Genomic DNA, 21275 nt, shown 5'->3' with positions numbered 1-21275 from the left:
ACAACCGATCACTTTGTGCGCATTGAGGGAAACATTCGCGACGCCTTTCTACATAAACAATATTTCCTATCCGTATTCCTCGATATGGAGAAGGCGTACGACACTGCGTGGTGCTATGGAATCTTGAGACTTGTCGGAAATTGGCATCCGTGGCAATATGCTCGTCCTAATAGAAAGCTATTTGTCCAACCGTACATTCCGCGTGAAAGTGGGCAATGGATTGTCGCGGCCTTTTATACAGGAAACTGGTGTACCTCAAGGAGGTGTACTTAGCTGCACGCTCTTCATCGTGAAAATGAACACCCTTCGTGCTGCATTACCACCAGCCATTTTTTATTCTGTTTACGTAGACGACATACAGATGGGTTTCAAATCCTGCAACCTTACTGTATGTGAGAGGCAAGTTCAACAGGGCTTGAACAAAGTGTCCGAATGGGCGGAAGAAAACGGATTTAAAGTTAACCCCAACAAAAGTTCTTGTGTGCTTTTCACAAGAAAAAGAGGGCTCATTGGAGAACCCACTATCGAAATGTATGGTCAGCGAATTCCTGTGTAAAAAGAACACAAGTTCTTAGGCATCATACTTGATTCCAAATTAACGCTTATTCCACGCATAAAGTACCTCAAGGACAAATGCCTAAAAACAATGAACTTACTTAAAGTGCTATCCCACACAACATGGGGCAGCGACAGAAAATGTTTAATGAATCTTTACAAGAGCCTCATCCGATCACGGTTGGACTACGGTGCCGTGATCTATCATTCTGCATCCCCGAGCGCGCTAAAGATGCTAGATCCGGTCCACCATCTAGGAATCCGACTGGCCACTGGAGCTTTCAGAACAAGTCCTATTGAAAGCTTATATGCAGAATCAAATGAGTGGTCACTTCATCTGCAGAGAACATACATCAGCCAAACATATTTTTTGAAAGTCCACTCTAATCCTCAACATCCGTGTTTTAATATTATTAAAGATACGACATATGCTACACTATTTAATAATCGTCCTTCCGTAAGACAGCCTTTCTCGCTGCGTATGAGGGAGCTTAGTGACGAAATGCGTGTCCCAATCCTCGAGCTTTGCCCAAAGCATTCAGCCAAGCTGCTACCTCCTTGGGAGTGGCAGCTGATACAATGTGATATATCCTTCATGCAAGTTACAAAACATGCTCCAGAGATTGTAATCCAAATGCATTTCCGGGATCTCCAGCACAAATACTCCTGCACGGAGTTCTTCACAGACGCATCGAAGTCACACGACGGGGTGTCCTATGCAGCCGTCGGCCCATCCTTCTCTGAAACCGATGTACTGCATCCGGAAACTAGTATCTTTGCGTCTGAGGCTTACGCACTGCTATCGGTCGCAAAGCATATAAATAAGTCAAAACTCCAGAAATCAGTTATATATACGCACTCCCTTAGTGTTGTGAAGGCCTTGATGTCTTTCTGTAGCCACAAAAATCCGGTAATTAATCAACTCTACTCCGCACTGTGTAAAGCATATATATCTAACCAACATGTGATTATATGCTGGGTACCTGGTCATAGGGGCATTGAGGGAAACGTACTAGCTGACCAGATGGCCACATCCATATCATTGCATGCAGTTAGTCCTACTGCTTCGGTCCCTGTCACAGACCTGAAGCCTTTCTTAAGAAGAAAACTGCGAAACCACTGGCAACGTATGTGGGACGCAGAAGTAAATAATAAACTGCACGTAATAAAGCCACAGTTAGGTTCTTGGCCCTCCGTAACAAAATCGCGGCGAACAGAAGTCCTATTCTGTCGCCTCAGAATAGGACACACATTCGGCGCACATAACTTTTTACTCACTGAAAATAATCCTCCAACCTGCGCTAGATGCGGGGAGAGGCTGACCGTCCTCCACGTCCTCCTGGAGTGTCGGGCAGCCGAATCCGAAAGAAGGAAACATTTTTCGCTAGCGTACCGGCAGCACATCCCCCTACATCCCGTAATGCTACTCGGCCCAGAACCTTTATTTGACACCAACGAAGTCCTAAGTTTCCTGAACGATGTTGTCCTGCATGTTTTTAGCCCCACATGTTCGTAGCGGGTCCTCTCTTCAGAGGATGCCGCTGCGATAGCTCTTTAGTATAGCACATGCCTCTAGGCCCTTGGGTTTCAAGGGCTCTGGCGAGGCAGCAGTGCTCCAAGTAATTTTACCATCCTATATATATTTATTTTGCATCATTCCTCTACGATATATTTTAATGTTCATAGTATTCGTCATTAGTCATCGCCATAATTTTATAGTACATAGATTTTACGCATTTACAGCGACTACTTTTAGGCCTCTTTACAGCCAAGTCACATCTTCCATAATACATCGATAACACTACCACCTGTCATGGCGCTCTTTGGCCAAACCTGGCCCTTGCGCCACAAAACACCACACATCATCATCATTTTTTTAAAGTTTTGGCATCATTTCATATCTGCGATACCTTTCCCTAATATGTGACGCTAACAACGATCTGCGGCTGTATATGTAAATGTGAATAAGTGCACCGCTTCGAGAACGCGGAAGGCTGCGCCCGAAGACTTCTTGAATATGCAAAATGTCTAAATACTCTATGAAAATTCCACAAAAAGCGAGGTGCAAGCGCAAAAATCAGCCACAACAGACGGCAGCCTTGTCGGCGGACGAAATGGAACGTGCCTTTACCGAACGCACTGTTAGCACAACAGCTCACTGAGGCGTGCTCACCTAGTAGTCAGTGGGCGCTACTTCCAGAAAGGAGATGCTGTCCCGGAGAAGCCATAATTAATTGCAATCCACGAAACGCACAACCATCGCTCTAAACATGGGTGCAGGCACCCAAGTCAGCCGGTCTAAGCTGCGGCACCCTTCCAGAACGTTTCCAGCGGCTTGCGGCAGGGGGCAGCACAGGAACTTGAAACAAAGGCGGGTTCTCTTGCCAGCTAGATTAGTAGTGTCGTGTGTCAGAGAACATTGGCGTGTAGTAAACAGCGTGGTGAAAATCTGGCGGTGCTCTGGCATTTTTACTTGTGAACGCGAAACAGCTGGGGATCTGTGATGGGATGTGCGATGCTTTTCCGTGGAAGTGCGCCACTTCTGCTGTGGTAAAGTGTGCGGAGAAACACAGCGACGATATCGGCTCATCTGTGCGTATATAACATTTTTCGTCTGCGTACGTGCGTGCGTGTCTGTCTGCAACGCGATTAGCAATGCATCTCGCTTCTGAGACGGCGCTTTTTACGTGTAATAAGGCCAGCCATAGTGATCAGGCGCCGATAGAACTTCAGGGCCCGTAATTCTTCAGCAGGTCAGAATGAATGGTACCGGATTATTATTGAAAGCATGTATTTCGGTCATCTGCGCTGTATGCAGAAAAAAAAGGAAAACCTTCGTTCGTTTGAGCATAACCTATCGGCTGAAAGGTATAATTATAATTGAGCTCCTAGCATGTTTTGACATTGCCGAAGCTGCGTGTTTACATTTCGCCACGGGGAATGCCAAAAAGGAAAAACACTGAAATTATCGCGTCTTAACGCAGATCTCACGAGTCTTTAGTAAAGCTGACCGTTATTTGTTTTTGTTTATTGTGCACACGCCTTTATCGCACAGACTTCATGTTGTGATGATGCACATGCACGGTGGGAATCCAGGTAAGCGAAGCTTTCATGCTGTTTGCTTTGACTGACGATGATATTAGCGCTGGTGTTGACGGCGAATCTGTCATTTCTTCACCGTTTAGTCCAATACGACTGTGGTGAGTTGATGTTAAATGTTACCTTGCGAGCACTAGTGCTATTTGGCTGCGTAGTACGCGGAACACACGCGGAGACATCTTTGCTTGAGGTGTTGTTGTGCGCCATGGTTCATAATCTCGGAGAGGGTTGAGCATTATCATTTCTTCACATGACACATCGCATCGATGCAGAAGTGTTTAGTTACGGGGCTGTACATGTCAAAACCGCCATCGAATTATGAGGCATGCCGTGGTGGCGGACTCCACATTTATTTTGACACCATGCTGTTCTTTCACGTGTACCTAAGTGAAAGTGCACTAGCATTTTTCTAATTCGCGCCAGTCGAAATGCGGCTGCCGCAGTCAGGATTGAACTCGCGATCTCGAGGAATGCTATAGCGGTCGTATTACCACGGCGGGCACACAAGTGCTGATTTCACGCGCGACCGCTCCCGTAGTGTCGCCTGCAGCCCAGGGTGTCTAAATTCGGCTTTGCGTCTGCACGCGCTTGCGTCAGTTGTTCATTTGAGAAATTTGCATTGTTTATTTTTCACAAGTGGGAGAACGCTACCGTACCGTACCTTCAGTTTGCCCGCAACCGCAGCTTCTTTGCGTTACGTCAACTTTCCCGTCGTGGTTGCTTAGTGGCTTTGGTTTCGCACTTCCAAGCATGAGGTCGCGGGATCAAATCCCGGCCGTGGCGACCGCATTTAGATGGAGGCGAAATGCAAAAAGAAAGAAAAAAAGTGTACTTGGATTTAGGGGCACCTTAAAGAATCCCAGCTGTTCAAAATTAATCGGCAGTCCCACACTACGGGGCGCCTCATATTGAGATCGTAGTTTTGGCAGGTAAATACCCCATAATTTATTCACGTCATCTTTTCTATCTTCCCCTTTATGGGAACTGGCAAGGTTATTCGCTCGTTTCGCAACTGCATCGGTTTCACCCGTTTTGCAAAAGACTTAAAAATCCTTTGCACCTACCACGCAAACGCGCTAGTGTTGATGATGCTGATGAGGCTGATGATGCTGATGTTGATGATGACGTTGGTGATAACGTTGATGCTGTTGTTGATGTTGTTCTTTCAAAGCATGGCTCGTACCCACGAGGGGGATTGGCCACACTGGATAGATTGAAACGAACACCCAGCAGCATTCCACAAGGGTTAAAGACGAACATTTACAACGAATCATATGGGAATTAACTGATAACACCGATTTGGAGAGTACCTATACACCAACTAAAAAATAAAAATGTTAAACTGAGAAGCTTAAGAAAAATAACATTAAAATGAAATGTCCCACGGTAGCTGCCCTGGCAGCGTAAACTTTCGGATGCTTCAATGAACTTCTGCAGATCACTAATAATCGAGCTGTGGCTTGTACCTAATTGACAGGCACAAAAAGACAAAATGTTTGATGTTTTAAGTGCTTAACCTAGGTTTCTTGCTTGAAATATGAGGAAGATTTTGTGAAAGGAGAAGCGGTGACAAGAAAGAAAGAAATGGTCAGTAGTTTCTGGTTCATTACAAAATGAGCAGTGGTTAGCTTTGGATCGACCAGATCTATGATGATAATCGTTTAGGCGGAGAACTCGGCAGCGCAAACCTAATAACGTGACCTCGTATAGGCGTGAAAGACATTTGCTCATGTTCCACTGAAATTTTACAGGTTGAAAATCATCTGCGGAAAATATGGATGAAAAATAACAGGAGGAGGTCAACAATAAAAGCCGTTTGAATCTGGCTCATGTTATAAAAGAGAAATCAGGGAGAACATTCAAGACCACACTCTTTAGCGATGACGATACGAGTTAGTCAGCTCATTCATTTAAAAAGATTCCACTGTGTCCGGAGACCCAGACAAAGTGGACTTCACACAAACTGTCTAGGAGAAGAGTCGGAAATATACTCAACAGGTGTGACCGATTAGTCGACGTTAAATGTTTACAGACCGAAAACACATCCGTAACCACTATTACCTTGGATATCTGTGGACCCAATTTTCGGATGGCTAGAATTATCGCTGGATATTCAGCAAGAAATATTGAAATGAAATCTGCAAGACGGAGAGAAAGACTAGACAAGCTGAATTGAAAAGATACAAACAGCGGCCTTCTCTAAATTTTCTCATGCGCCCGTTGAAATTATCAAGTGAGACAGAAATTGATTAAGATCTTGAAGGCAACCTTCAAGTATGCGCGCAGGAAAAACTTTTGGGTGTTTTAGAAAATTTTCAAGTAAATTTGCCTTTAACGAATTTTATTTTGGAGGAGTCAGGTTCGGCAGACGAACTTGAAGTTTGGATAACAGCCCCTGAAAAAGAACAATTTGTGGCTATTGGTAACGCTACCAACCTGTTATGAAAAATAACTACGGAGAATTGATGAAAACTGGTTGCAAATGGAAGAGGCATGCATCATAAAGCTTCAGGAAGGTCAGGAGAGGAAGTGGCTATTTCCAGACTCGACATAAACTACATCGTTAGCCATGAAACTTGGAAGCCCAAGGCAGACGCGTAGCGCTTGCCTTTTTAGTAATAATAATTTTTTTCATTCATTCCATTCAGAATTTATTTAAGACAACGAAAAGGTTGTCCAGGGTGACGTGGCAAAAGGCATACTTTGCCTGACGAGGCCACGCCACCCGGATGACAGGCGGCACCACAGGCTACAAAAATCAAGAAAGAGCATTACATAATAGAACACACTGTCAATATTTTTTACACAATACATAAGACATCCTTACAAAACACAGGCTTTCGGCGGAAAAAAAAACAGCATACTTCAAAACACAATTCGACCATAGCAGTATTTACAAAACACACTAGTGATAGGTATACGTTCAGTTTTCACCTTTAAGGTTCATTTATGAGCATTGCTTTAATTAACATTTTGTATTTACGTATAGAGGGAGTGCTGCGTACAGTATCCAGGATAATAGGGTATTGATTAATTAAGTCAGGAATTTGCCATCCTAACCTCTGAAAACCGTAATTAGTGCGTACACGAGGTGTTTCCATACATTGTTTCCTAAGTTCGTATGTGCTAAGTTTAGTGTGATAGGTGGTTTCGAAGGTTATTTTGTCTAGTTTGTACTGGCGTAATATTTCCAGACATAATTTGTATGTGTGCAGTTTACTTATTTCTAGTATTCCATAAGACCTAAACAAGGGCCAGCAGCTGCGCAATAACTGTATTTTCCCAATAGCTCGTAACGCCCGCTTTTGAATTCGGTCGTATTTTGAAAGGTCGTAGTTTGTATGCTTGATACTGAAAAAAGAACACAGCCAAATTAGAAAATGGGGAGGATGTAAAGTTTCTAAATTATAAGCAACGTAGGCATATGCATCCCTGTGTTCTTATTACTGAACCGGCGCAACAATGTCATTGCATGTTCCCCTTCTCCAGTATTTGATTCGATTTGTTCCTACTAGTGAGCTTACCATCATAAGTTATCCCTAAGTACTTCAAAGCTGCAACTTGCGGTATTGGTTTGTTTTGGTAATCAAGAGAAACAAAAATGGGATTTGACAATAGAAACACAAGTAACAAGCGTTTCTTGACGATGAGCCAAAAAAATAGTCCGTTCAGCCAGGACTTAGTTCAGACAAACATGATTGCGAAATTTGGTATAAAGCATTGATATGCCGTGATGAGGAGGAAAATCCAATGTCATCATCATAGAGATAGATATGCACATCCTCAAGAACTGGGACAGAAGATATCAAAATATTAAACAAAAGTGCTGAAGTAACTGATCCCTGTGGCACGCCTCCCGCCTGTTTATAAGTACCTGATGTCACCCCATCCTTGGCACAAAAGAATTTTCTACCCGATAGAGAGAGAGAGAATAAACATTTTTATTAGGTAAATGCAGCTATGGAGAGGCGCCCTCATTCCAGAATGCCTTGAGCTCGGGCTGCGTCCTGGACCCTCGCAATCAACCGTTGCTGATCCTCGAGGTCGGAGCTGGCCAAGGCTCTCTCCCAAAGCTCGTTAGTGGGGTAAGGGTTCGGAGGATTTAATGGTGCCGCTCTGCAACCCCCTACTATGTGCCTGAGGGAACCGGGCTCTGCGCAGAAGCGGCATTGCGGAGATAATTTTGTAGGGTCTATGAGGTGATTTCTGGTTGGGTGAGGGAATGTATTAAGCTGTAGAACTCGGAGGAATCGCTCCTGCTCTCTAGGTAGTGACTTGTGTGGGGGTGCATATGTTCTGCGGGTTAGCTTGTAGTGTTGTGTGATGTCTTGGTAAGAGACTAGAGGGTGCATGCGCTCAGGTTCAGATTCCTCGGCGTCGGCTCGGTGGGTCAGATCTCAAGCCACGTGGTTGGCGACCTCGTTGCCAGGGATGCCTTGATGTGCTGGCGCCCAGATGATCATGGCTGATCTCGTTGGCGGGTTTTGATTATTGATCCGGAGCGTAGTGGTATGAATTCTGCCGCTAGCAAAGTTGCGGCACGCCTGTTGGGAGTCGGTCACTATGACTTCAACCTCTGTTTGGGAGAGCGCGAGGGCTATGGCCGCTTCCTAGTCTTAGAGGGGATTGTATCGTGTGAGCGAAATGCTGCTCCGATGTTCTGTGTTGACGACTACGGTGGCTGTTGTGGCTGCGCGTCTGGAGTAAGAAGCCGCGTCAGTGTAGGCTGTAGAGGGTAGAGTTCCGTATTGCTTGTGTATGGCCAGGGCGCGGGCCTCCCTTCGCTCTGCGTGGTATTGCGAGGCAGAGGACGTACGGTGATGTTTCTCCGGATGGCATGGGGCAAGCTCACAGTCTGAGGCGGCGGATGGCTCAGAGGAGTAGAGAGCCCTAGGCGTAAGAGAATGGACCTCCCTGCTTCCGTAATCGCCAGCCTTGTTCGCTGACTGGATAAATGTGCCTCGATCAGCTCCTCGGCCGTGTTGTGCACACCTAGTCGTAGTAGGCGTTCTGTGGACGTACTGATTGGCAGACCCCTCGCCTACTTATATGCCTTTCTGATCATTGTGTTGATTTTCTTGAGTTCCGTCTCGTTGAGTAGTGCGTACGGAATAGCGTAAGTTATTCGAGACACGACGAAGGCTTGAACAAGCCGAAGCGTGTCCGCCTCCCCCATGCCTCTTGTCTTGGTTGTTATTCGCCGGAAAGGAACTCTTCTAGCCAGGCCACTAAATAGTCTGGAAGAGCAGAACTTACAAATCTAGAAATTAAAATTCCATGTTCGACACTGTCATATGCTTTTGCATTATCTAAAGTTACTAATGCTGATATATCTCCTGATAGTCCTGCGAGTCGAATGCGGCTTTCTAAATCATCCTGCTCTGATGATATGGGATATTGAGGCCTAAATCCTATTTGTCTCAAGCTGAGAGTACCCTGAGAAGTGACGTCATTGTGCCTGACTTTGATTACCTTTTCTACAATTTTGACTAGATTCGAAGGGCAATTGGCCGAACGTTGTCCAAGATACATCGTAGGTTTACATTTTTAACTAAAAGCACATTTCTTGCACTTTTCCAACAGGTTGGAATCCACGTATACTGTAGTGAGCAGTTACTATATTCTACAATTAATTTGGGGAAGAGTTAAACAATAATATATTCACAGCAGTTGTGATACGGTCTGGTCCAGGAGCCGAATGATGTGTAGTTAGATTAGACGGGATAATTCAGACATGCAAACTTTTGCAAACTCAGATGCCGAACATAGACCTCCTAGGCCTGGGACACTGCGAAGAAAAGCATGCTTTACGCCCTTACGCGATCTCATTTAGAGAATCCGCCGCTTCTTTGGGGAATAGAGCAGCAGAATAGGACCATATGGAGTGTTGAATATATTGTTTGTCTCGTGAAAACCTAAAAAGCACTAGTGCCACTGCTCGCGCGTCCGTCGTCTTTTTCCCCAGCTGGCTCCGTTGCCACTCATCATTCCAGCCTAGAATTAACTTTTCTTCTGTCGTCGTAATTGGGAGGCTGCGTCTATGGGGGTAGGATCCGTTGATTGAGGGGGTGTGAGCTATTCAACAGCTGCGTTCTTGATGGAGTGGACACGTGTACTTCGTACACCCCAAGAACAACATGCGTATGAGGACCGTCGGAGGGAACAGCAACGAGAATGTAAACAGCGCCGGCGCGAAATGACCACCGACGAAAAATGTTCCCGCGATGCTGAACGAAAACGACAATCGAGAGCGCGGGCACCTCCGAACGAGCAACGACGCCAGACTCGCAAGGCAGTCAGCTTTCGCTTCCATTCCATCTTCAGAGTGGAATGGTTGTCATTCATCTTTAGTTTTTTTTTCGAGTGTCCGAACTGTATCTTTATTTAATTGTTGTGTTCTCTGAAAACGAGACCCCGCAGGTGTCAACACCTGCTTACACGTGAAGATTCTTGTCTATTTTTTGCCACAACGTGAAAAAATAGGCAGCGCTTCAAACCCGTTCTATCTGTCATTATCGCGATGAATTATCATGCTCTTGACCCACGCCTATTTTATCATTGTGGGTGAGAGAGTACGCTAGGTAAACTCTGCGATGGACAGAAATTTCCCAGTGCCGGGCTCATTCATGACGCCGTCGTGACAGTTGTTGCCTCGACAAAGACGAGTCGCACTGTTGAAAGGCTCGCTCTAGAGACGTTTCCTTATTCGATTGCTGTTCATCAATTCGCCCCAATTGAATAAAGAAGCCAGCACTTGCAATATGAGCGAATGACCATATTTCAGTGCCTCGTTCCAATATCACCTCCTCAGCTTGGGCCACGACGACGACAGTTTATTCTTGCGAAAGTGGCACATGTCTTAACGACTGACGGAAACGTGGTAAATGCACATGCTCAGCATTGAAGTTCGGCGCTCGTATATCAGAACATGACTTTTGTACTTAGTTGCCGTCGGCTCGAGAAAACGCCAATCACTGGAGCATTTTAACTTACACCTATGAGTACATTACGGGAGTTACACGAGATGAGTACGGTGCTATTGACATCTCGCGGCACTCTGTCCCCACCCAACATGTCAGTAATGTCTTTTTGTGAGTGGACGCTTGATCGTTAACTTCAAACCCATCGTCTTTTGTGCCAGCTCCGCTTAACCGTGAATAATTACCTACTTCCGCAAGCTCGACTTCTTTTGCATGTTAAACCTCTTCTATTGTATTGGCGGGCTCCCGCATGCACGATGGTCGTTTATGGAAGGCTTGCGTGTAATCCGGGTCTTTCGAATACGGAGCCAACCTCTCATCCTATTCAAATGACATGGTCTGCGATAGTTTCTGGTCTGTTCTCTCTGGCCTTGATAACTATAAAACGAATCCAGAAGTGTGCGGTGTCGAGTGTACTTCTTAAAAATATCGCGCTCTGTCGCGTGCACCAGAGACAGCAACTTCGGCCGGGTTATTTCTTTTTGTTTGTCTGTTTCGTTTTGCAGATATAAACATTTTTACGAATCAATTCGTTTTGAAATTACTTACTAGGGCATAAAGCCGATGTACAATGCAGGATCTCACTTGTGTGGGCCGAAGCCATATTGCGCAATTATTAAAATGAAAATGGAGTCCCTCAAGAGTAGTACCTGCAGATTTTCTCGCAGCACAATAATTAAAACCAATTAGCCTGAACATAGCTCCAATTGCTGCATTTTTTTTATGGCTCGCTATGAAACATGCGCTACCTTGCTTTATTATTCTCTCCTAATTTGATTAGAATCCCTACAATGGTTTGCTATTACACAGGCTCTGCATCGACTGCTTTTAACCCACCACTACAGCGCTATGGTTATAATAAAGGTCCCCATTACCATAAGCACTTCCTTTAATCAAACGGCTGACTGCGCAGCATGGGCTCTTCCTTTTCTGCAGTCAGATATTTTCGGCCCATTTTCCTTAGGGGTTACTTGCCATAAATGTGTAACATCATTTCGAAGGCGCAGGTCCTCCCGCTGAGAAAGTGCGTGATTTACCACCAATGGTCACGCGCCTGCGGGCCGTGGTCGATACTGGATTCGCAGATGGGCGGCGGTTCAGAAGCAGGACGTCCACAGAGGCGACAGCCCAAAGCCGTCTCGTTCGACAAGGCTACCGTCTACATGTTTCCACGGGTGCAGGGCTTTTCCTCCGTTCCAACCAGAGGTGGCGATACCCTTGGTAAGAGATTGCTTTTCATAAAGCACAACGTCACGCGCCTCGAAATGGCATTTCCTGCTTCAATAGCTGGAGCTGTTCCTACACGTAACACACTTACAAAAAAAGTTAATTTCCTCTTTTTGCCATTTCCGGAACCTCTCAACGTTTTGTCGAATGGCTGCGCTGTATTTAGGGACAAATAGGCGTGCGCTATGTTAAAGGGCATTTGCTTGTTCGGTTTTGTTTTTCATGCTATCTTTTGCTCCATGTGCTATTATGCATCCAAACCAGGTCTCCCGGTTCTCCTCTGCTGTGGTAGCTTAATCACTCTGGCGTTGCCTGCTAAGCTCGAAGTCGTGGGTTTGATCTTTCCCGCAGTGTCAGCATTTCGACATGAATGAAAACAACAAAAAAAGCCTTGTTTACTTAGATTTACGTGCACGTTAGGAACCCGAGGTGGCCAAATTATATTTCTTTCTAGGTCTCTTAGAGGCTTCACCGCAACCAGTGCACGTCGCGAATGTGCCCAGGACGACCTTAAACGCCTGGAAATTCATGTTGCCGTACAGTCTGTCCCAAATTTCACTGACACCTGGAATCGTCTCTTGTACTGTTTTATGTACTTGGGTCTAGGACGCCGACTCTGCTCTTTCTCCTGACCACCGTGCTGAACCGCGAGTGCGTTTGCGATCCTATAAATTCGCTAGAGGACGCAGGCCTGGCGACGTGAATGACCGCCAGCGCTGCGCGAATGATATCCTGCACGCGCATGCATCAGTGTGTTTAAAACCTTTAATTTATTCTATCGCTTTCTCACTCTCTGCCATAATATTTTACCTTCCCCGTGAAAGCGCTACAAGCAAACCTCTTGCAATCATTCTTCGCATAATTCGTCCTGTTTAGGGAATCGGTGTGGATAGATTTCGGCAATTTTCCCCCTACGTGGGCTGTCTTACTCGGTCCCTAAATTTTACGCTAATCTAATCAGTGACGGCACGAGGTGATCTTGCATGAAATATAATTCCATCGAGATATCAAATAAGCATCTAATTCAGAAGTACTCCTGGGTGGCGGATGTGAACCACCATTTTGTAGCTTGTGCTGGTGCGACATTTTCGGAGACATATACACAATGAGTAATCACTAAGCAGTGTTGCTATGCGACTTTCATGTGCCCTTGATCTTTACGCGTTACAATAGTACTCTATAAGCTTTAACTACGAGCCTAAACTCTTGACCATATTTGAGCATTTAGCATTTCCTTACTTTGCGGAGCCTGCTGTGGCTGCTCACTGGCTTTATGGTGGCGTGTTTGCCCGTGCTGGTAAGCACGATGTCTCGGTTGCGTGATTCTTCTGCGGTAGCCTCGTTAGAAATTCGAGGTGAACTGGGAATACCTTCATGGACTTATGTATAGGAGCAGATTGAACCAACTGGAGAGGGTGAAAATTAATGCCTTACCCCAATTTACCATGCCTATTGTAGTCCAACGGACAGAGAGGGATATAAGTAAGGAAGGAATTTTAACCAGTCAAGATTCCAGTTGGCTACCCTACAGTGGAGGAAGGGAAAAGGGAAAAAGAGAGATAGAGACGTGGCACGGACAGCACTATAGTCAAAGCCGCTCGTAGAAACCAGATGTTCTATGACAGCACAAAAGTGCCTTGACTGCCTACAAGAACCGATGCTGGTTTCTTGTACTGTCTGTTCATTCAGAGGGCGATCATCTGGTTTTCTGAATGTGTTGGATATAAATTCTCTTTGTGCGTGAAATTGAGGACAGATGCACAAGAAATGGTTAATGTTCTTCTTGCATTCGCAAAAGTCTCATCATGACTGTCAGCCATACGAATTAGTGCTGAATAAGCTTTCCTGAACCTAACTCTCAGCCACAACTGGCAAGAGACGCTTCGCCGTCGGTGATGTCCAGCCGGAGGTCTGAGTTACAGCGAAGGGTTTAGCCTCTCCAGTCTGGTGGGCCTTGTATGTGCGGCGTTCCACTCTACTAAGGAGAGCATGCCTGCTAGAATGCGAAGTTGTCTCGCAGCGTGGGCCCTCCAGAAAAGAATGAGCCCAGCTAACGGCTTCGCTAAAATATCGATGCTCACGATTTCACCAACTCATTGTGGCTTTCGCAGGAATGGACTTCAAGCACACCGAGGAGTACACTCGCATTCTTCGAGGATTTGAAGGCCAGTCGTGTAGACCACCCGGTGATGACCTACCCAGTGAAACGTCACTCTTCTATGACGCGACCTCGCCGCTTTCTGCTGCCGTGAGATGGGATGGTGCTATGCCACAGGTAAAGGGCGATCTTTTTGAGAAAGTGTAAGCAAAGCACCTCGTTTAGAGATGCGCTTGGCATCGTCAGTCACTTCACCTTCCATTAAAGGGCAGTAAAAATCGATTTCTGCTGTATTAGATTACCCATTAGCATTACAAGCAAAGGTACTTGCCCTTACCACAGGGAAAGGCTTGGGTTTCGGCACGAAAGTGAAGAAAAACGGAACTTCTACCTTTTCTCTGTTTTAATAATTAACCTATAACCGCCAAACTAGCGAAAGTAATTGAATAAAGTAAACTATCAGGTCAAACTGATTTAGTGCTCCTTCGGTGTTCCTTTATTATTTGTTCTCAAAAGTTTGTTAGATGTTTTATTGCAGTGAATAGCGTGGTCTACAGAATCACATTATTAGGAAAGTTTAGAAATAGAACACAAGAAAGTATAGCATACACAGAGAGTCTCTGTGCATGCGCAAAGCTCGAACAACGCTTTGGTTCACTTCTAGGTCAGTGCTTTGTCCGCGCGCCCGAATGAATTATCTTTGCCCGTTGTTTTCCTTATATACAATATTTCCCGTTGGTAACGTGCATCATACCTGCCAACTCCGGATTTGCTTCCAGTCCGCCTGACATTATACGGACACGGCCACAAATCTCCCGAAAAATTGCTTCAGCCCCGGCGCAAGAAAAATAAATAAAATAAACTTTGCCTACTGTTCCGCTGCATCACCATTGCCTTTATACGCTAGGCAGCTAGCGAAGTAAGATATCAGTTCAAGCCATTTGTGCGTAGGCCTAACTCAATTCGCAGCAGATTCATACATCCGTTGAGGGGGGCCTGGGTGGCAAAGGCTTGCATATATGGCAGTTTTTTTTTTTAAATTTAGCTGAAGCGCTATCCAACATGGTGATGAGGTAAAGCCTAATAAGAATGCAAATGCGGTCATTGTCACGTGACAAGATAAATTTTCCTTGCTGCAGCCACGAGCACGCGCCGTTTCCGGAGACACCACAAGCTCGAAGACATCGAATAACTGTACTGGAAGCCATTCAGAGCTGTTTCTTTCGCTTCTCTAGCCCAGAAAACAAAACAGAGAAAAATATTTTGCAATTGTCTGATGATTTGACACTTTTGAATATCTACGCGGCTACTTTTACATGATGAATCCTTGTTGGTCTCGTAACAGAAGTTGCTGATGTGTCGATGGCTGAAGCGTAACAAGCGTTTTGTTCTCTATGCCTCAAATCATGCGCCCGAAAGTGTACTAGCGTGGCGTACAGGGGTCTTCACCTAAAAGGAACCCTAAAACAAATGATTTCGCCTCTATTGGTAAATTACAGTTCTGAAATACCCAAACGCCGCTCCTACCGTGAGTGAAAGGCTCGGTAAAGGGCAGAAAAGGGACAAGAAGAAAATCGGGATGGCGACGTTAGTTCAAAAATGCGGCGAGGTCTCTTGGTTTCGTTTATGTATTTACGGCAAGCCCAAAGTTTCACGGCAACCCGCTTGGCCCGGAAACTAGTTATTGAAATGTCGCGGACCGATGCACCGTCTGAAGAAAAGAAAACTGAAATTTAATGATGTGTCGGCCCCCTTACGACAGCCCTGATCGCATTGTTCGCCGCATGTATTTACACCTTGTGGATATCGCTGGTGCATTGCGTAACCATGTGGTGGATTCAGCAGTGGCTGCGTGGTTGTGGCAGAGCGGCATTGAAGAGCGAGAAAATTTGAACAGAGGTTAGGGGACATGTTTACACGAAAACGATTAGCTGAAATACGCCTTCCTGTTCAAACGAGATCACGCTTTCATAGATAATCTGTGATATATGCCTGCATTTGTTTTTGCAGAAAAATGTGCAAAAAAAGCACTTCCATAACTGCTGGCTGGTTATGTGATTTCTATTACAAACTTTTATCCCCTCCTGAATACGCATAGTAGTCTGTTTTCACAGCATATTACGAGGGTGAATCGTAATCCTTTGCCCCTATATTTTATGAGCCAAATTAAAGTACTTACAGGTAATTACAGATATAACGTAATATTCTACGTGCCTTGCACAATCTTTCCACATAGCTCCACACCGGTTCAAACATTTACCCCATCGCGGCATTAAACTTGAGATGCCCATGTGGTAGAATTTCGACGCACGTCGCCTCCCCGAACGCTCATTGTGGTGCAAGTCTTCAGGGCCTTTTGTGAGCACCGCCACCTCCACCACCTCACACTACACAAAGGCAGAGGCCTTTCCCCATACATGTGCTGCATTTCCCTGTTGATTTGAATGGGCGTTCGTCCCTTCCTGCACCGAAAATCAATCGCACTTCATTGCTCGTACGCCGCGGTTGTGTGAAGCACAAGCGCCATCTTCAACAACTGCCAGCAGCGGTATGCCGCGTAGCTATAGGCAGATAAGGCCAGGCCGGTTCAAGGAAGGTCCATCACTGGGAATGTATATGTTGATTGCGGCTTTACAGCCGTAAGTTCTCTACAACAATAGGGGAAATAGGGTCAAAAGCTTTCTGATTCGCCCTCATAGCTTCCAGAAGAACTACATCTTTCTTCAAAAGCAACAATGGAACCGCACATAACAGCCTATACTTTGTTCTCATTTCATCCATGGCGCCGTAAATTTTCCCCGGTCGTTGTTTTTTTAATGGCCCCCACTGAATGTACGACGACGACAACTTTTGTTTTCTTAAGTCGCGCTGCGTTGTACAGCGGGAGCGGCGCGACTCTCGCTTATGGAATCATATTGGCAAAGCAAGTGGTATGTGCAGCAGATGAGATTGAGTGGTCGATATCGTACCTAGCCGCACTAGTTTGTCCTGCACCTAAGGAGGTGTCGCAATGTATTTACGGTTTAAAAAGGAAGCGGTAATAGCTTCACGGTTAAGTTTTTTCTATTAGCTAGAGCGCCATACATAGCGCCACTTTGGGTGGACTCATAGCAGCTTCTCGCGTTCTAATCAGGCGAGTATGTTTACATTGATGGATATTCGTTGTAGAATATCGTGAACCAACCTGACACAGGTTCTGCCCGTGGAGAGAATGGCGCATGTCGTGTCTTCCACTGCAGGAGGCCGGCGATGGGGACGAAGAAAGGAGTGGACGGCATCAGTTGGAGCCCCTGCAATGGCGTCGTCGCCGTCAGCTGCTTCGCGACAGTGGTGTGCGGAGCTTTGATTTTTCCGAGACGATAGCTTGCCAAGCCATTAGGACGTCGCGGGAGCGTTGCGGCTGCTCCTGCATTGACCAGTGCCTCCCAGAAACTTGTTCCTGCTCCCTGAATGGCATAGCGTGCCAGGTGAATAATCGCCTGTTCACTGCTGGTTAGAAGATACGCTCGAGCGAATTTTGCCTAGCTTGCCTCCTTTTAGCCGCTTTGCAGCGAAGTATGCTTTGCAGCCGTTCTTGTGCGGCAGCGAAACCCGGCCTACAATGGTGCAATCGCTATCAAAATGCAATCAGTGAACAACAGCCAGCAACGCAATCTGCGACAAAACGCTAAATTTATTTTACAGAAAACCGTAAATTCTGGTAATGTAAACTGTTGAAGCTTGGGTAAGTTGGTGTGACACTATTTTCAACAGCGTCAAGGACAACGATGAGACGAGAGCACATACACAGTACAAAAAAAGATTGTAATGTAAAATTTAGGTCACGTTCTGTATACGTGATCGAAGTATAGAACAACATTCTGAGGCCAATTGAGGCAGCAATATGTATTTTTATGTTTACCAGTACTAAGCTCGGATACAGTGACGCACTTGAAAGGGCTTGGATATGAATAAGAATTGTACTAGACATAATAAAGCGTTTGCAAATTCTTGGGTAGAACTAGGACAGTGACTAAATGGATCTCTAGCATTTCTGAAGGGTTTGAGAGCTGGCTGATACAACTTGAAACTCTGTAGCGCCAACTATTCTACTTCATTGTGCAAGAGATATAAATAGGCTGTATGTTCGTAAAGTTTTTTTGGTTGAGCTAAAATTCAGACAGATTGCACTGACGTGAGCCCCAATGTAGTGGCGTAGCGGCTATGGCGCTCCGCCGCTGAGTGAGGTAGGTACCCGGTAGCGGCTCTCTCATTTCGATTGTGGCGGAATGCAGAAAGACTCATGTGCGGAGTACAGAACTTCGTGGATTTCAAAGCAATCAGGGGCTGCCCATTACAGCATCTCTCATAGGTATTGTGCTTCGGCACAATATAGCAAGCAATCTGATTTCGACAGAGATGAGTTCATATACGTCAGGGCAAGTAGACGAGGTAGTCAGTTGCTGCAGGGAATGTGTAATAAACAAAAGATACACATTTTAAAAATTCGACTGTTAGTAGAGTTATCATGAAATAGTGTGGTGGTTAAGTAAATGTTACTCGAGCAGATGGATCATGAATACTGACGTACAAGATCTTCCGGAAAAAGCAGTCAGCGAACGCATACCAACAAACGTTTTGGCAAAAGATAAGCTCCACTGTAATAGTACATTTTGATAAGCTTGTTAGATTTGAATTCGAAACTTTGTATTAGAATTTTATTCGATAATGAATATCGTTTTGATTGATTCTACTTACCGTTTCTGTATTGAGATATTGAGCATACAGTTTGACAGTCAGATACGCTCACTTAGCGTTCAGCGACAGGAATCTCTGGAGAGCGGCAAACTGCCATTTCGATGTGGCTTCTTTGCAACGGGATTACGGTGCCTGTGTTGCTACGGTGCCTGTGTTGTTACTACGGGCTGACGAAAATCAGAAAGCAATCGCGTGTGCCTTTCCCCACGCGTTGTGTAGCACAAAACGTCCGCTTTCACTACGCTTATAGACCGGAACCTGCTACTCTCCTGCACCCGCTTAGAGCAAGCGAACTTAATCTCCAAGCTGGTCGCCAGCTGTCGGCGTAGCCCGCGCTGGGCAGCCGATTTTATTACAGAGCAGCTGACTAGAAAGCAACGAAGAGCTAACAATAGCTACAAGCATGCGGTAAGAATGGGCTGAGTGTTACCGCCGTTATACTCCCCCCAGTTCCTGCAGTCCACATCAGAAGTCGGCTTCCCCCTAAAAACGCTGCATATTGTGGTGTGCAGGCACTGGGCGCTGGCCAGATAGTGCTTCGCCTATGTCAGCTTCCAACAAGATCTGTTGATGCCAGCCGCTTGGACTAAGACAAATGAGATGCCATTCCGAAAAACAGACCCTCGTCAGTTTGGGCTTGGTCGAAGCTAATAAGCAAGCTTGCTTATGTCGCCGATCCACTGCAGAATCAGAACCCATATGGTATGCACAGGTGTCCATATTCCTAATACATGAATAAAGATGCAAAAATAGAAACGCTAGCGTCGACATCAACGCTGCTTGGAGAGCCTCCTGAACTTGTAAAGTTTCCTCCAAAATGTGGTATGGAAGTTGCAAAGAGGGATAAGTTACCTCAGAAAGGCTGGTCAGCGTTTAGTTCGCCAGCCTTTCTGAGGCACCTTATGCATGTTCGTAACTCTTATACCACAGCTGGCTACTCCATCTGTGGGCCCCCTTCTTGATATTGGATTTTCTGCAAGATACAATTCCTCCTCTCGCTTCTTTAAGTGATCTGCTGTCAGCATGGAAAGCTTATGCATCCGATGCCCATGAGCTACATATCCTAGCTGTCACCTATTCTACCTGACTTATTCGACCTTGAACATTGTCTTAAAAGCGAATGTATCTAGTCATCTTTATGGACATTCCACGACAAATTTACATTGACTATGCCGTTGTCCGAGAGACATCACTGCGAACGTTGAGCTTACCATCGCCAGAATAGCACTCGCAGAATATCGCAGTACTGCTCCTCGACAGAAACTGCGTTGACACGCCAGCGCTATTACGGTGGCAGCAGAAGGCTCGAGCTTGTGTACTGCGGAGAAGGTAGACATGTGTGGAAACAGCGAATTAGCGAGAAAGTTTTACCTGTCTTGTTATCCGGTCCGCAAATTTGCCAGTCGTCTAACGCTTTTGAGCAAAGTTGAGAAATTACCGAAAAACTGACACGTCGAATACGCGAAAGTAACCTCACAAATTCGTTAAAACTGATGCATTCGGAACGAGCCACAAGCCAGCTTGGGAGATGTTGCTCAAGAATCTGAACGAAGCATTCGTGCAGTGTTTGTGTCATCCGCCTTTCGTATCATTTTATGCCCAGCCTCCCTCCTTTGGACAAGGATTGAGAACAAGAGAGTCCACTTATTAACTTCTCCGGAGGAAGTGTTGGTTCTGTATGAAATTGCGTGCATGCCATCAGTACCATATGTATCTTCATCAACAGATTTAGTCCGTTTAAGAAGTGGAAAAACTCTGTAGTTGGGCCGTCATGAAATGTTACGAAGACCATGCGGCACAATGTTGAACAATTGGTGCCCATGTTCGCTGAAACAAAGCTAGTTGGCTGGGCTAAGATTGTGTCTACGGGAATATTTTACGAAAAGAACTTATTGGGATGTACCTTTATCCTAACTTCATCCAGTTAGCGGTATGTATGTATGCATGTCTGTCCGCGCCTAACCTATTTTACGCTGATTGGGCCACCGCACGGTAGTCTATTGTCTAATGAATACCAGCATCGGGCTGCTGTGTTAATGCAACGAAGTTTAACACCAACCGCCAAACCAACGTGAGTCAGAGGTTATGTAACGCTAGGTATGTGCCATTCCTCAATAAATCCCTTAGACGCCATCACGGGGATTGTGCCGTTCTTGAGCGATCAAAAAGAATCCTGTAAAATGGATTAACAGCTGGGCGTAATGGAACCCTTGTCGTATATCGTGATGCATTCTTGCCCAAATGTCACACATGCGCCGTGCGCTGAATTCGGAGTGCCGCCGCTAGATGGCGCAGTGGATCCAGAGGGAAAAAAATTATGGTGTTTTACGTGCCAAAACCACTTTCTGAGTAGTGGAGGACTCAGGAAATTTCCACCACCTGGGGTTCTTTAACGTGCACCTTAATCTAAGTACACGAGTGTTGTCGCATTTCGCCCTCATTCAAATGCGGCCGCCGTGGCCGGGATTCGATCCCGCGACCTCGTGCTCAGCAGCCTAACACTATAGCCACTGAGCAACCACGCGGGTAGCGTCCAGAGGGAATCGCTTACAACTCACTTAGCTAACAAGCAAAGGGAT

General features: G+C 45.7%; 1 protein-coding gene across 3 annotated transcripts in view; it reads left to right on the top strand.

Annotated features, from left to right (window-relative positions):
* The window catches only part of LOC139052969 (cysteine/serine-rich nuclear protein 1-like), a 37464-nt gene that overhangs the window by 7143 nt on the left and 9046 nt on the right, over nucleotides 1-21275 (top strand). Inside the window, exons 2-4 of one of the 3 annotated variants that reach the window (XM_070530116.1) lie at nucleotides 11642-11855; nucleotides 13973-14136; nucleotides 17199-17426. In XM_070530116.1, the coding sequence (XP_070386217.1) occupies nucleotides 11642-11855; nucleotides 13973-14136; nucleotides 17199-17426 (606 nt within the window). Of the gene's footprint in view, nucleotides 1-11635; nucleotides 11856-13972; nucleotides 14137-17198; nucleotides 17427-21275 lie in introns of all 3 variants that reach the window. The other 2 variants (XM_070530114.1, XM_070530117.1) reach the window with 2 other exon arrangements.

This window comes from Dermacentor albipictus, unplaced genomic scaffold (assembly GCF_038994185.2).
Source record: "Dermacentor albipictus isolate Rhodes 1998 colony unplaced genomic scaffold, USDA_Dalb.pri_finalv2 scaffold_48, whole genome shotgun sequence".
Lineage (NCBI taxonomy): Eukaryota > Metazoa > Arthropoda > Arachnida > Ixodida > Ixodidae > Dermacentor > Dermacentor albipictus.
This window is presented reverse-complemented; position numbering and strand designations above follow the sequence as displayed.